The following is a 17,237-nucleotide window of genomic DNA, read 5'->3' as shown; positions in this document are numbered from 1 at the left end:
GGCCTCGGTGGAGGAACTGAAGGGTAAATGGGAAGAGGAGCTGGGTGAGGAGATTGAGGAGGGGACGTGGGCGGATGCCCTGGAGAGAGTGAATTCCTCCTCTTCCTGTGCAAGGCTTAACCTCATACAGTTCAAGGTACTGCATAGGGCCCACATGACTGGGACGAGGATGAGTAGGTTTTTCGGGGGCGAGGACAGGTGTGCTTGGTGCTCGGGGAGCCCAGCGAACCACACCCATATGTTTTGGGCGTGCCCAGCGTTGGGGGAGTTTTGGAAGGAGGTAGCAAAGACGGTGTCGAGGGTGGTGGGATCCAGGGTCGAGCCGGGCTGGGGACTCGCAATTTTTGGGGTGGCAGTGGAGCCGGGAGTGCAGGAGGCGATAGAGGCCGGTGTTCTGGCCTTTGCGTCCCTAGTAGCCCGGCGGAGGATCTTGCTCCAATGGAAGGATGCGAGGCCCCCAAGCGTGGAGGCCTGGATCAATGATATGGCGGGGTTCATTAAATTGGAGAGGGTGAAATTTTCCCTGAGGGGATCAGTACAAGGGTTTTTCAGGCGGTGGCAGCCCTTTCTTGGACTTCCTGGCTGAACGGTAGGGAAATAGGCCGACAGCAGCAGCAACCGGGGGGGGGGGGGGGGGGGGGGGGTTGGTTCGGTGGGAGGGAGAACTGTGTATGGGTATGTGGGATGTGGCGGGTGCTATCTCTTTCCCTTTTGTTGTTTGGGTGATCTGTTGTTTTTTTTTTTCTTTTTCCTTTTGTTTGAAGTTGCTCTTGAAGTTGGGGGGGTATTGTTCTTGGGGTGTTACCGCGGTTGTTTGTTAATAGAGTCAAGATTTATATTTTGTAAAAATTTCAATAAAAATTATTTTAAAAAAAGAACAAGCTCCACACTTCAATTATGCCCATCCCCTGCAGTTTTCTTCCCCATCCTATGCATCCCAAGTCTTGCCTCATCGCATCCCAGCTATAACTCTTGCCCTGCGGTATATACCTATCCCTTTCCATTGCTAAAGTAAACGTAACCGAATTGTGGTCACTATCACCAAAGTGCTCACCTACCTCCAAATCTAACACCTGGCCTGGTTCATTACCCAGTACCAAATCCAACGTGGCCTCGCCTCTTGTTGGCCTATCTACATACTGTGTCAGGAAACCCTCCTGCACACATTGGACAAAAACTGACCCATCTAAAGTACTCGAACTATAGCGTTTCCAGTCGATATTTGGAAAGTTAAAGTCCCCCATAACAACTACCCTGTTACTTTCGCTCCTATCCAGAATCATCTTTGCAATCCTTTCCTCTACACCTCTGCAACTTTTTGGAGGCCTATGGACAACTCCCAACAGGGTGACCTCTCCTTTCCTGTTTCTAACCTCAGCCCTTACTACCTCAGTAGACGAGTCCTCATCAAACGTCCTTTTTGCCTCCGTAATACTGTCCTCGACTAACAATGCGCACCTCCCCCTCTTTTACCACCTTTCCTGAGCTTAATGAGACCTCTAAACCCCGGAACCTGCAACAACCATTCCTGTCCCTGCTCTATCTATGTCTCCAAAATGGCCACAACATCGAAGTCCCAGGTACCAATCCATGCTGCAAGTTCACCCACCTTATTCCGGATGCTCCTGGCGTTGAAGTAGACACACTTCAAAACACCTTCCTGCCTGCCGGTACACTCCTGCGATCTTGAAACCTTACTCATGACCTCACTACTCTCACCTCCTGTACATTGGAGCTACAATTCAGGTTCCCATCCCCCTGCTGAATACTGGAATAGTCCATGTATAAATGCAGCAAGACCTGGAGAATATCCAATAATTCAATCTTTGAAACTACCAAAATATTTCATTCTGGAAAGGTTACGGATTTTTACTAGGTAGAACTAACTTATATACCATCAAAAGATAACACATAGATAGGTGTGACTAAACCATGCAAATATACATGTATGTGTCCATCATAGCCAAATGTTGTTAATGTCCCTGATAAATTCTGGCAAGGTACTCTAAAGCAATCCTTCCACATTAGAAATCAGGATTGTCAAGCTCAAATAAATTGCTGGTTCCTCACTTTCACACAATTCTTTAGATATATCCTATTCTCCACTAAAATTGTGGTGAAAAACCATTAAGATTTATTTTGTAGGAAGCCATGCAAGTTTTTCCTTTAACTCTAAGCCTATGCTGCACACAAGATATCCTTGCTTTCCTTTTGATTAATTTGTAAGCAGAAGCAGCTAAATTTCTAAAACAATGGTCATTTTCACACAGTATAAAGCTTTAACATTCTGAGTCACCAAGACTCTGGGGCAGAAGAGGGCAGAATTTTATGTGGCCTTGGACTCAACTATAGAGCAAGTCTTTCTTTTAAGTTGTCCTGCTAAACATTCTTCTGTTTCCGCAGTTTTTATTTTTATTTCAGTGCCTACCGATCTTTTTGCCGAAAATGTTTTTCAGAGGAGTGGAACGGTTGATTTTGTCGTTTGTGGAGGCAGGTAAGGTGGTAAGGATTAGGAGGCTGGTACTTCAGAGAGGGGGACAGTCGGGGGGCTTGGCCCTTCCAAACCTGCTGTATTATAACTGAAAAAATGAAATGAAAATCACTTATTGTCACAAGTAGGCTTCAAATGAAGTTACTGTGAAAAGCCCCTAGTTGCCACATTTCGGCGCCTGTTCGGGAGGCTGATATGGGAATCGAACCGTGCTGCTGGCCTGCCTTGGTCTGCTTTCAAAGCCAGCGATTTAGCCCTGTGCTAAACAGCCTAACTCATTGGGCACCGAATGCGGAAAAGGGCGGGGCTGGAGCAGGGAGTCGGAGGCTTTGTGGGTGAGGATGGCGACAGGCTCTTGTAAGAAGTCGAGGTTGCAGGCGCTGGCAACGGTGACCCTCCTGTTTGTCCCAGGGATGTATTCAGGGAGTCCAGTGATGCTGCCAGGTTAAAAATATGGGAAGTGGGTTAGCCCTGCAGCCTCACAGCGATCCCCAATCAGGTTTGATCCTGGCTCTGGGCCACTGTCCAGGTGGAGTTTGCACATTCTACCCGTGACTGCGTGGGTTTCGGCCCCACAACCCAAAAGATATGCAGCCTAGGTGAATTGACCACGCTAAATTGTCCCTTAATTGGAACAAATTAATTCGGTACACTAAATTTATAAAAAAAATTATGGGAAGTAATTTCAGCAGCACTTTAGTTTGGGGGCAGGGTTGAAGTTGATGCCGATCTGAGGGATCCATGGATTTGAGCCAGCGAGGATGGAAGCTAGGTTTCGGGGATGGGAGGAGCGAGGGGTGATGGAAATTAAGGACCTATTTCTAGAAGGCGTTTTGCAGGTTTGAAGGAGTTGGGGGAGAAGTTTGGGATCCCATGAGGGGAGGTTTTCAAGTATATGCAGGTTTTTCGACTTTTCCAGTGGCACCACCCTCCTCAGGGCTGGTTTAGCACAGGGCTAAATCGCTGGCTTTGAAAGCAGACCAAGGCAGGCCAGCAGCACGGTTCAATTCCCGTACCAGCCTCCCTGAACAGGCACCGGAATGTGGCGACTAGGGGCTTTTCACAGTCATTTCATTTGAAGCCGACTTGTGACAATAAGCGATTTTCATTTCATTTTTCACTCGTTTTCCGGGGGGGGGAGGTTGGTGTCATCTCAGCTATTTTGGAGGAAGATATGGCATCTCTTCAGGGGGTTAAGGCGAAGTGGGTGGAGGAACTGGGGGTGGCGATGGAGGAGGGTTTGTAGTGTGAGATGTTGCAGCAGGTGAATGCCTCAACTTGGTGCGAGGCTGGGGTTGGTACAGCTAAAGATAGAACATATAGTACATAGAGCGCACCTCACAAAGTCGAGGGTGAGCCTGTTTTTTGCAGGCGTGGAGGATACTTGCGAGCGGTGTGGAAGGGGCCCAACCAATCATGCGCATATGCTCTGGTCCTGATCCAAGTTGGAGAACACCCTCCACTTGTCAAAGGCTCTGCCCGGCCTCCTGAATGTCACCCTCTCTGAAGTACAGACCTCCTAATCCTTGCCACCTTACCTGCCCCCACAAACGACAAAATCAACCGTTCTACCCCCCCATATCGAGGGATTGGGCATGGAAACAGTGAACTGGAGAAAGATAGCAAGTTTTCTTAGTGGTAATTAGAAAGAGTTAGCATTCAGTATTTCTTCAACGTTTTTTATATTTTGATGTATGAGGAGGGTCCTACAGATAACTACCTAAACTAACAACCTTCCATGCTCCCATCAGTGGCAGAGTCACTAGTCACCTTGACCTCACACCCACATTCCTTCCAGAACATAATTTCTTGCTACATTTTGCCCAACTTCAAAAGCTTCCTTAAAACAGCACTCTTCAATAGCAACTTCAGTTACCTTCATTGGTCTGACCCCCCTCAAGTAAAGATTTCTGTTCTTATCCATCGTTCATCCCATTTAAGTAAATTAATCCTAAATTATCTTAGAGTTTGGTAACATTGACCTTCTCAGGTCAGCATGGAGCATTTTTACTTACCTTCAAAAGGTACCTTTATCTTGAATGGCACAGCAACTTGCATTTACATAGAGCTCACAGCATTAAAAAGTACCAGAGTGATTTACGTGCAAGGGGAGGGGATGGACAGATTGGGGCTCAAATCAATGATGGAGGTTAAGGAAGGTATCATTCTCAATTGCTAACTCCAACTTGAAATTAAAGTTGTCATGTGCATTCACCCACTGAAATCATCACTAACACTCTTTTACTGTTCTTCCTCCATCTCTACCTACGCACAGACCGGCTGGAATATAGTTCCACAAGCAACCTAAGTATCCATTCTTCGCAGGAGTGACTGGGCAGTGGTCAAGAACAGAACCTCATTCCCCCAACTTAAACTTCGGGCAGCACAAGTGGATAGCACTGTGGCTTCACAGCGCCAGGGTCCCAGGCTCGATTCCTCGCTGGGTCACTGTCTGTGGGGGGTCTGCACATTCTTCCTGTGTCTGTGTGGGTTTCCTCCGGGTGCTCTGGTTTCCTCCCACAGTCCAAAGACGTGCAGGTTAGGTGGATTGGCCATGATAAATTGCCCTTAGTGTCCAAAAACGTTAGGAGGGGTTATTGGGTTATGGGGATAGGATGGAAGTGAGGGCTTAAGTGGGTTGGTGCAGACGCGATGGCCGAATGGCCTCCTTCTGCACTGTATGTTCTATGTTCTAAACCAGCCTAGGGATGGGGAGTCCAACTGTAGCATTAACTCCTACTTCAACTGATCAGTGAATTCAATAATCAGGAAATCGACTCGGGGAAATGTCAATTCAAGAATTTGCTCACTAAATACTACTCAAAATCAAATTAGTACAAGGTTTTCAATGGGATCAGTTTTACTGAATTTAGTATTTCCCCATTGTCATGTTGTATTATATTTTCTCTTTAATATTTCATAGGGTGGAGGCGACACTGACAAGGACATTTCAGAGGGCAGTTAAGAATCAACAGCATTGCTGAGGTATGGAGTCACATGCAGGACAGACCAGGTAAGGATGGAAGATTTACCTCCCTGAAGGACATCAGGAAATAAATGGGCTTTTACCACAGTCAATGATAGATTCATAATCATTACTCAGACCAGTTTTCCAATTCAAGATTTTATTAATTTATGCCAAATTCCACCAACTTCCCTGGAACCCATGTTCCGAGAACATTAGTTTGAGCCTCTGGATTATTAGTGATTAGTGACGACATCACTACCCCACCAACTCACCCTTAACACAGATTCCTCGCACATTTCTATGACTCTCCTTGATTATTTTATCTCAAGACTTTCAAAATTTTACCATTAAGTCAGTGATCCAAACTTGAGATCAAAGAAAGGCCAGAAGGAGGGATAATATTGAAATGTACAAGGATTTCATGCGCGTGCACCTACCTTACTTCCTGTGAGCTGTGCAAGGTAAGGTTTCAGCTCTTCTCCAATTACAGAATAAATTGCCACCAAGCAAAACACGCTTGCTTTACGCACACTGCTTTCTGTGTTGTCATACCCCTATAAACAAAACAATAACTAAATAGCACTGAAAGCATACAGAATTCTAACCAAATACATTTCAGACAATCACAGAGAATATTATAAGAAGTCTTACAGTCCAACAGGTTTGTTTCAAATAAGTAGCTTTCGGAGCACTGCTCCTTCCTCAAGTGAATGAAGAGGTAGGTTCCAGAAATATATATATATATATATATATATATAATATATATGTGTATAGATAGATTATAGATTTCATAGAATTTACAGTGCAGGAGGCCATTCGGCCCATCGAGTATGTTTCTAGGGGCTGGTTTAGCACAGTGGCCTAAATAGCTGGCTTTTAAAGCAGACCAAGGCAGGCCAGCAGTGTGGGTTCAATTCCCCTACCAGCCTCCCCGAACAGGCGCTGGAATGTTGTGACTAGGGGCTTTTCACAGTAACTTCATTTGAAGCCTATTTGTGACAATAAGCGATTTTCATTTCATTTTCAAGAAACAGTGCTCCGAAAGCTAGTGATTTGAAAGAAACCTGTTGGACTTTAACCTGGTGTTGCAAGACTTCTTACTGTGCTCACCCCAGTCCAACGCCGGCATCTCCACATCAGAGAATATTATAACACAGGTCACCATTCAATCCGTCGTGCCTCTACTGGCTCTTGAAAAGTGTCGTCAGATTTAGTCTCACCTTCCGTCAATGACATGCTATTGACGTATAGTCATTGTTGTTATGTAGGAAAGGTGGTGCACAGCCATCCCCCATAAACAGCAAGTGATAATGACCGGATAATCTTTTTACGATGTTGATTGAGGGACCCAGGATGCTGGGGATAATGTCTGCAGAAGGGTCATATAGACTCTGTTCACAGATGCTGTCGGACCTGGAGTTTATCCAGCACTTCCTGGTTTCATTTATGTTACGATCCTGGACGAGAGTCCAGCTATTTTCAATTTGTAAAAGTGAGGAAATGTTATTGTAACACAGGAGTGATAACACTGACCAAAAGGTATCTTTGATGTGAAAACTTTAATTTAATCACTGAATTAATCACAATAGCAACAGAGAAATAGATGGACAGTTAACAGTTACAACAACAACCCTTAAGAACCGTAACTATTTTCCTAAACCTGCCTATATATTCCAATTAAGCAAACCAATATATATTAAGTAGCACTCATGAATAAAGTCAACAACCAGGGGTTTTCTTGCTTTCCTCTGTGCAGAATCTTTGGAGAACACACCTTTCAGGCCCAAACTGAAACAGCTCTGTTTAGATTAGAGTTCCAGGACCTACTGACTCTTCAGACAGACCTGGCTCTCCCATCAATTATATCATCTGTACCCATAGCATAATGTCCTCTTTTTTTCCTCTTCTTACAAGATGTTGTTTGACTTGTTCAGCCAGGATCAAATACAATAACCCTCATTATCTACATATCAGGGTCCATCAAACCTAAACAATATTCATTAGCTAACTATCTGTAAACAAGCAAATGGTTCTCAAGATCTATCAGCAGAACACTTCACTTGCAAATCAATGATTACCTCCCTTTTACTACACCTTAATCATCACTCTAGCATCATACTGTCTGTATGCATCTTAACCCAGGTTTTAATAACTTGCTGCAAAGATATATAAAATATGACAATTTGCTATACTTACAAAATTTATGCTGTGGATAACTCTCCTGTTTTGCATCTAAATACTATCGGGGGATCTTTTAAGTTCACTGAGACTGCAAATTGGGCCTCCAGTTAATGTTTCTTCTAAAAACTCGTACTGCTGACAGTGCAGCACTTTCTTAATATTATACTGAATGTGTCAGCTTTGTTTTTTGTGCTCCAGTCCTGAAGTGACATAACCTTCTGACTTAAGGCACAATTTAACCAAATGGGAACTATGTCTCAGTGAGCGTGTTTAGCGCTACCCCCCCCGCCCCCCCCCACCCTGCAGCGCTGCACAAAATATACCAGCTTGGCACCATGGCACTTGCCAGGCTGGCACTGCCAGGGTTCTACCATGGCCAGAGGGCTTGCACCTGGGCACCTCCAATCCCTGGGGATACCCCCATGAGTGCCGTTCCATTTGTGGAGACCAGTATTGAATGGCACTCGCCCGAGGTCTCTAAGGCGAAGCGGATAATCCCAATGCTTTGGTTACCTTGGGGAACTACATATTAAAGCGAGACTAGCTGTCTCGCTCCAAATGCAGATTTTCAAAGCTGCTCAAGCATACTATTAATTGAAGTTGAAGTGTATATGCAAAAGAAAAGAAACATCCCAAATATGAACACAGTAAAAGTGCAGAAACACATCACTGGCTGAGGGGCGATGGACACAAGGTAATTTCATTGAGTCTTGAAGCCAGAAATGCTTACAATAAAGTCACATCATAATCATAGGCTTCGTGATGAGGTGGACGAGAAGTTAAGGCGGTAGACTGCTAATTCATTGTTCTCTGCACACGTGTTCGAATTCTACCTTCGTCACTGTTGTACCTGTGGGTCTCCATTAAGTCCATTTATCGGGGTGAACATGCTGTAATTTGCAACTTTTGGGGCTGCACGGTTGCACAGTGGTTAGCACTGCCGACTCAATGTCAGGAGTCCGGGTTCAATTCCAGCCTCGGATGACTGTGTGGAGTTTGTACATTCTCCTTGTGACTGCGTGAGTTTCCTCCGGGTGTTCCGGTTGTCTCCCACAATCCAAAAATGTGTAGATTATGTGGATTGGTCATGCTGAATTGCCCAGTGTCCAAAAGGTTAGGTGGGGTTGCTGGGATAGGGTGGGGGAGTGGGCCTTGGTGGGGTGCTCGTTTGGAGGGTCAGTGTAGACTCAATGGGCCAAATGGCCTCCTTCTGCACTGTAGGGATTCTACCATTCTATGAATAACTTGTGCAGATTACTTGGAATCTACAAAGAATGCACAACAATACAAATAGAATACCTGGCTACATAGCATATTACACTGAAACATTAGAAAATCTGTGGATCATGCAACATTTAGTCCCAAGAATTCCCTATCGTGCAGGAGGCCATTCGGCCCATCAACTCTGTGCAAACTGAGAGCACACCTCAATCCAAGCCCACTCCTCTGTCCTATCCCCATATCCCCACCTGACCGTTGTACAGTAAGGGGCAATTTAGCACGGCCAATCCACCTAACCAGCACATCTCAGGACTGTGGGAGAAACCGGAGGAAACTCACTCAGAGAACGTGCAAACTCCAGAGTCACCCAAAGTTAGAATCGAACCCGGGTCCCTTGTGCTGTCAGGCAGCAGTGCAAACCACTGTGCCACCACTCGGCTCATCTTATAAAGATCTTACTTGATAAAAAACACTAATCTGGTCATGCACATTTGATTTATACCATGAACCTTAAAAATATAAATTTAGCTATGGTTTATTATTTGACATGTTAGTTTGGTAGCTGGTAAATTAATTCCTGCCTTGAAGGCAGATATCTAAAGTTACAACTGAAGCAAACTTCCTGTTTTATCATTCAGGCTAGCTTCTGCTCCCACCCTTTGCTGTGTTGCCATTCCGGTTTGGATTTTCCTACCCGCAGGTACAGTGTTTATTTGTGAAACAAGTTCCTAAAGGGATCAGCACCATTTATTTCTGGTGATTTTATCAGGTTACTCACAGAATGGTGAACAAAATAACAAAGAGGTAAACTATTTTGCCTAAGTATTTTGAGTTGTAAGTACCTGAAGCAACCCTGGGATGATGTCTGGGAGAAGCTGATGAAGAGATTCCTTCGCGATCCTCTCTGTCACCTTTGTTTGCATCTTAATGGCAGCTAGATTGATGGGGTAGTCAGCTGTCTGGATGATTGGGCAGAGTACTTTGATGCACTGTTCAGGATGAATGGAGCTTGCCAAAGTGGAAGCAGCTTCTTCTGCAGCTCTTACCACCTTAGAGAGGGCAAATTCAAGTTTAGTGCAGTAAATTAGAGAGAAACCTGGAAAAAAGTTAAAACATACACGTGCCACAATGGGCCGAATGGCCTCCTCCTGTGCTATAAACGTCTATGATTCTACACTTTTGACATTATATTTTACTGCCTGGTACATATCTAAAATACTACTTCCGAAACAGAGATTAAATGTCCCTTTGGATACTTTATACAGGCAGCCATGAGAGCATTTCCAGTCCCATGCAGCTGCAGATCACCATGAAGAGCCTGTAGAACCAGTTGTGGTGCCGCAGGCCTGGCTGCTGCTGGTATCTTTCCCATGAGAGGCTATCCCTCCCAACAGTATCCAAACTGGTATACCTGTTTGAGAAGGAAATAGCCACAGGAGGCTCCTGCCTTACCTGCCTGCCTCTCCTGGCGGTCACCCATCTACCTGACTGAACGTGTTAACTTTATTAACATATTCACTTTAACCGCAAAAACTAAGCTAAACCCCCTAAGAGATGATGGTGACGAGCTCCTTAAAAAAGGAAATGAATGGCTGCCATCTTAGACAGAACTCTTCTACCGATCCTCTAATGGTGTATTTAACCTTCTCCACATGTAAAAAAGATGTGAGGTCACCCAACCAAGCCGAGGCACTACGCAGAGCAGGAGACCTCCCCCCAAGCAGAACTAATCTCCAGGCTATCAACGAGGCAAAGGTGAAGTTATCTGCCTTCACCCCCGACTGAAGCACTGGTGAGTCTGGGATCCCAAATATGGCCATCAGCAGACATGGATCCAAATCTGCATTGAGTCTCTCCGGCATGGTGTTGAAGAACCGTGCAGCTTGGTATGGGAACTGCTCGGTCCAAGATCGCAAGAAACTTCAGTGTGGGGTGAACTCAGCCCAACGCATCACACAAGCTTGCCAGTCTCACACTGATTCGGTATACACCTCCTGCTGCCTCAGGAAGGCAGACAGCATTATCAGAGACCCCTCCCACCCAGGCATTGCCTTCTTCCAGACCCTTCCATCAGGCAGAAGGTACAGAAGTCTGAAGACCCGCACATCCAGACATAGGAACAGCTTCTTCCCCACAGCTATAAGATTCCTCAACAACTCTCCCTCGGACTGATCTGTTCCCTGTAAGAGCACTATTCACGACTCCCTATGCTGCTCTTGCTCATGTATTTGCTTTGTTTGACCCCTTGTTCCGCACTGTAACCAATCACTGTTTGTCGATGTACCATTTGTCAATGTTCCCTGTTGATTATTCTTTTTGTCTACTATTTCCTTGGCCGCAGAAAAATACTTTTCACTGTACTTCGGTACATAGTACATGTGACAATAAATCAAATCAAATATTAAGAGGCCCAGAAGCTTACCAACGTGGGACAAGACCAGAATAAGAGTTTGGTTAGCCCCCCCCCCCCACACGCACCTGAGAGTAGCTTGCCCTCCACCCCAGATAAAAATCCATTCATCCTCGCTTTAGTCTGTTGTGCTCTATGCATCACCTTGAATTGAATCAAACTTAGCCGATCATGTGCGGCACGATGGCGCTGGTTAGCCCTGCTGCCTCACGACTCCAAGGACCCAGATTTGATCCCATCCAGGTCACTGTCCATGTGGGGTTTTCACATTCTCCCCGCGTCGTCATGGGTCTCACCCCCACAACTAAAGATGAAGATGTGCAGGGTAGGTGGATTGGCCACACAAAATTGCCCTTTAGTTGAAACATGTTTTAAAAAAACTTAGCCGAGCACATGAAGGCATATGATTGACCGTGCAAAGGGCTTCATTCCACACCTCACCATCCAGAATCGGACCCAATTCATCCTCACCTCACTCAACGGAGCCGATTCCGCTGAAAGGACCTGGCCATATATGTCCAAAATAGTCCCCCATCAGACCCGGCCAAAGGCAAAAGCCTCAGGGAAGATGGTGCACAGGTGTGAAAAAGGAAAAATCTTTGTCACCTGGGTGCAAAAAGTACCAAGGATCTATCCCCAATCGCTCCATGAAAAACAACAAAGTTCTGGCCCTGATGGAGTCAGAGATTTGGGCATGGACTGACCCAGACTAGGGTTCAGAGTGCAATATAGGTCCCCACCCAAAAGAAGATGACGCAAATCCAAATGGGAGAAGGAGATCAGCAGATTATTAATAAAATTTGCATTGTTCTAGCTTGGGACAGCATCAGTGTGCCTGCCAAAGAGCCACATGTCTGCCATTGGGGTTGGCCAAGATCCTAGAGGCAGAAAATTGAACCCTTTTGTTAATCAATATTGCCGCACCCCTGGCTCTTCCATCGAAGCCCAAATGAAACACTTGTCCTCCCCATTGTTTTCGCAGCTTGTCTAGGCCCTGACCCGCAAATGAGCCTCCTACAAAAACACCACATCGGAATTGAAACAATAATCACGACCTTTTCACTGGGCCATTCAACCCCCGACATTCCAGGTGAGCAAACGAATTGGGCTCTCCCAGAAACTCCCCCCCCCCCCCCCCCCCACCCCCACCCCCCCACACACAATCCAGAGTCAGCCATTTCCACCGAGAGAGAATACCCAAAAGGTACAGCAACCAGGCCTACCCCAGATGGCCTCAAAAACAAATCCCAAGACTGCACAAAGAAAATCTACAGGCGCCGGTAGCAAACTACCCCCAAAGCCCACCCCCCTCCTCCATTTGCACTTGTCCTTTGGATGCTACCACACCCAAATACGCCTATAAATAGAAATCAGGCGAACACAAACAACTGAAATCTACTTCTAACAAACCTAAAGAAAACAAGAACGCTAAACTCATTATCTAAAAAAACTACTATAATGAGCTGCAGCCAACCCTTTAACACAGCACCCTTTAGCTAACTCTTAGGTTAGCAGGGAAGTTCCCAACTACAGTTAAGGAGAATGGTTCCAAACAACAAAATACAAAAACTCCATCAACCATTGCGATCCGAAAAAGAGCTTTGATTTTCATAACAATCAGAACAGAAAGCCACAGAAAACTAAACCCAAACCTAAGCGTAAACTGTAAAAATTCAACCCCAATATGAACAGAAAAATACAAAAATAAACATGGAACCCAACAGTGCAACATTCAACCTGCAGAAGTGGTGACGTATAATCTCCTCCTAACACTGTCAATGGACCACACGAGGCGATCTGAAATAACAGGTGTGATGCACTCAAAAAATGACTACGTGTCATTTTGGGCCGGATACGTGGAGTGTTTGATGCCGGCTGCAATGGCCTCACACTTAGTGCAAAGAACTAGCCCCCACGTGATACCTCCCATGCCCGAGTATCCAGGTGTCTGATTCGCTTGACTCACGCCTCAGCTGCTCACAGCTAACAAGGGAGAGCTGCATTTAGACAGTCCCTCAGCACTCATTCCCAGTCAGCCGGGTGGATGGTAGTGTGGAAGTGTGTTCCTCGATTTGGGAATGCCGACCTGAGCAGGCTTCTGGAGGAGCAGGGAATCCTGTACCCTCCAGAGGGTAGCAGCATGGTGATCAATGCCGATGAGGAAGCAGTGGCAGTGAGTGCAGGCAGCATAACCAATAGGACCACAGTCCAATGTAGGAAGATGATGAACAACCTCCTGTGAGTGAGGGTTCACTGCACCTTCATCCAGATCACCTGTCTCAAGTAAGCTGTTGATATCCCAGACAATGATGCAGTCCTTTCACTGAACCCATATCCATTGTCCTGCAGCATCACCATCTGATGAGGCCTGGGCATCAGGTGAAGGCAGGAACATCAAGGGAGACAGCAGTCAGAGGTCAGCTGGATCCCAGGACTCAGCTGGACCCCAACAGATGCTGAGCCTCTGGACACAATTCTTCCTAAGTGGATGCAGATTATAGGCCACAGCTGTGAAATTCAGGAGGTGTCAGCAATATTCCAGGGACTATAAGGCCAATTGAAGGGTTCCCAAAGGCTTCAGGAGATAGTGCCGCTGTTGCACGGCACCCAGGCCAACACTGCAAGTAGTGGCGACTGCAGTGGAAAGCCATGTGATGATGATGTCCAAGCAATGGCTTAGTTTAACATAGGCCCTTCAGGGCAGCGGGGCAAAGGAACAGGGTGATTGGGGATTGGGTGGTGGTGGGTGCGTAGGTAGAGCTGATGGACACAACCTTGTCTCATGTGAATCTGGAGGCGATGAGGGCCTCCCAGGTCCTCCTGGCATATCGGAGCCTTGCTGCTGCCTGTCCTCCATTCTCTGGGTCCTCTTCAGGTTCGTCCTTCAGCCCCTCATGACCCTCCTCCTCGGAAAGTATATATTATTTTAAATCAGCCATGACCTCAACTCCTTGTCCCCAACTCCAGATCACCTATGTAAATTGTAAACAATTGCAGACCCAACACTGATCTCTGAAGTACACCATTAGCCAGCGCCGGCCCTAGGGTTGCTGGCGCCCCGGGCAAGCTGAACTTCGGCGCCCTTGGGGGGGCCAAGAGGGGGCGGGGCGGGGCCGAGAGGGGGGCCCGCGGCCGAGAGGGGGGGCGGGGCCGAGAGGGGGGGGCGGGGCCGAGAGGGGGGGCCCGCGGCCGAGAGGGGGGGGGTCGAGAGGGGGGCGGGGCCGAGAGGGGGGGGCCGGGGCCGAGAGGGGGGGGCCGAGAGGGGGGGGCGCGGACCCGGGGGGGGGGGGGGGGGGGGCCGAGAGGGGAAGCGGGGGGGGGGCGGACCCGAGGGGGGGCCGGCCTGGGGGAGGGCGGCCACCGTGCATGCGCTGGTTGGCACCGGCCCAACTGCGCATGCGCGGGACCCGAGTCTCTGGCGCCCCCTAGCACATGGCGCCCCGGGCGACTGCCCGAGTTGCCGGTGCCTTGAGCCGGCCCTGCCATTAGCCACTGATTGCCAACCACAAAAAAAAACATTTATCCCCACTTTTGCTTCCTGTCAGTTAACCAATCCTCTTATCCATGCTAATACATTACCGGTAATGCCATGCGCCTTTATCTTATGCAGCAGCCTCTTGTGCAGCACCTTGTCGAATGCCTTCTGGAAATAATTTAGCTCCTAACCTCGTTACAGCCTTGGTCAAACATGGACAAAAGAGCTGAATGCCAGAGGTGAGGTGAGAATGACTGCCCTTGACATCGACACCATTTGTTCCAGTATGGTATCAAGGAGCCCTAGTTAAATTGAATCAATGGGAACCGGGGGAAACTCTCCACTGGTTGAAGTCATACCAAGCACAAAGGAAGATGGTTGTGTTAGTTGCAGGTCAATCACCTCAGCTCCAGGGCATCACTGCAAGAGTTCCTCAGGGTAGTGTCCGAGCCCCAACCATCATCAGCTGCTTAATCAATGACCTCCCTTCCATTGTAAGGTCAGAAGTGTGGATGTTTGCGGATGACTGCACAATGTTCAGCAGCATTCACAACACCACAGATAACAAAGCAGTCCATGTCCAAATGCAGCAAGACCAGCTTGGGCTGACAAGTTACATTTGCGTCACACAAGTGCCAGGCAATGACCATCTCCTACAAGAGAGGATCTAATCATCGCGCCTTGCATTCAATGGCATTACCATCGCTGAATCCCCCACAATTACCATCCTGGGGGTTATCATTGATCAGAAACTGAACGATCCATGTTAATACTGTGGCTACCAGGTCAGGTCAAAGGCTAGGAATCCTACCCAAAGCCTGTCCAGCATTTATAAGGCACAAGTCAGAAGTGTAATGGAATACTCTCCACTTGCCTGGATGAGTGCAGCTCCCACAACACAAGAAGCACAACAACCTGGCACAGAGTCTGTCCCTGTTTCTCAGAAGGGAAGGGGGAGAGGAGTAGAGCATTAGTCACTGGAGACGCCATAGTTAGGGGGATTGATCGGAGATTCTGTGGGAACGAGAGAGACTCACGGTTGGTGTGTTGCCTCCCAGGTGCCAAGGTCCGTGATGTCTCAGATCGTGTTTTTGGGATCCTTCAGGGGGAGGGGGAGCAGCTCCAAGTCGTGGTCCACATAGGCACCAACGACATAGGTAGGAAAAGGGATAGGGATATAAAGCAGGAATTCAGGGAGCTTGGGTGGAAACTTAGAGCTAGAACAATTATCTCTGGGTTGTTACCCGTGCCAGCGAGATGCGGAATAGGAAGAGAGAGCAGTTGAATACGTGGCTACAGGGATGGTGCAGGAGGGAGGGTTTCAGATGCCTGGATAATTGGGGTTCATTCTGGGGTAGGTGGGACCTCTACAAACAGGATTGTCTACACCTGGACCAGAGGGGTACCAATATCCGGGGGGGGTTTGCTAATGCTCTTCGGGAGGGTTTAAACTTATTCAGCAGGGGGTTGGGAACCTGAATTGAAGCTTCAGTATACAGGCGGTTGAGAGTAGTGAGGTCATGAATATGGTTTCAAGGTTGCAGGAGTGCACCGGCAGGCAGGAAGGTGGTTTAAAGTGGGTCTACTTCAATGCCAGGAGCATCTGGAATAAGGTGGGTGAACTGCAGCATGGGTTGGTACCTGGGACTTCGATGTTGTGGCCATTTCAGAGACATGACTAGAGCAGGGGCAGGAATGGTTGTTGCAGGTTCCGGGGCTTAGATATTTCAGTAAGCTCAGCGAAGGTGGTAAAAGAGGGGGAGGGGTGGCATTGTTAGTCAGGGACAGTATTAGTGCCAGAAAGGACGTTTGATGAGGACTCGTCTACTGAGGTAGTATGGGTTGAGGTTAGAAACAGGAAAGGAGAGGTCACCCTGTTGGCAGTTTTCTTTAGGCCTCTGAAAAGTTCCAGAGATGTAGAGGAAAGGATTGCAAAGATGATTCTGGATAGGAGCAAAAGTAACAGGGTAATTGTTATGGGGGACTTTAACTTTCCAAATATTGACTGGAAACGCTATAGATCGGGTACTTTAGATGGGTCCGTTTTTGTCCAATGTGTGCAGGAGGGTTTCCTGACACAGTATGTAGATAGGCCAACAAGAGGCGAGGCCACATTAGATTTGGCATTGGGTAATGAACCAGGACAGGTGCTAGATTTGGAGGTAGGTGAGCACTTTGGTGATAGTGACCACAATTCAGTTACGTTTAATTTAGCGATGGAAAGTGATAGGTACATACAGCAGGGCAAGACTTGTAGCTGAGGGAAAGGCAATTATGATGCGATGAGGCAGGACTTAGGATGCATAGGATGGGGCAGGAAACTGCAGGGGATGGGCACAATTCAAATGTGGAGCTTGTTCCAGGAACAGCTACTGCGTGTCCTTGATAAGTATGTACCTGTCAGGCAGGGAGGAAGTGGTCGAGCGAGGGAATCGTGGTTTACTAAAGTAGTTGAATCACTTGTCAAGTGGAAGATGGAGGCTTATGTAAA

The 17,237-nt window shown here is 47.3% G+C and overlaps 1 protein-coding gene across 1 annotated transcript in view; it reads right to left on the bottom strand.

The window, feature by feature from the left end:
* Positions 1–17,237, bottom strand: part of clasp1a (cytoplasmic linker associated protein 1a) — a 357,689-nt gene that overhangs the window by 9,398 nt on the left and 331,054 nt on the right. The window contains 2 exon segments of the mRNA XM_038790034.1: positions 5,897–6,013; positions 9,704–9,910. Of these exon segments, the coding sequence (XP_038645962.1) occupies positions 5,897–6,013; positions 9,704–9,910 (324 nt within the window).

The sequence above is a fragment of the Scyliorhinus canicula genome, chromosome 2 (genome assembly GCF_902713615.1).
Source record: "Scyliorhinus canicula chromosome 2, sScyCan1.1, whole genome shotgun sequence".
NCBI classification, from domain to species: domain Eukaryota; kingdom Metazoa; phylum Chordata; class Chondrichthyes; order Carcharhiniformes; family Scyliorhinidae; genus Scyliorhinus; species Scyliorhinus canicula.
The sequence above is the reverse complement of the archived record's forward strand: the minus strand, read 5'-3'. Positions and strand labels throughout refer to the sequence as shown.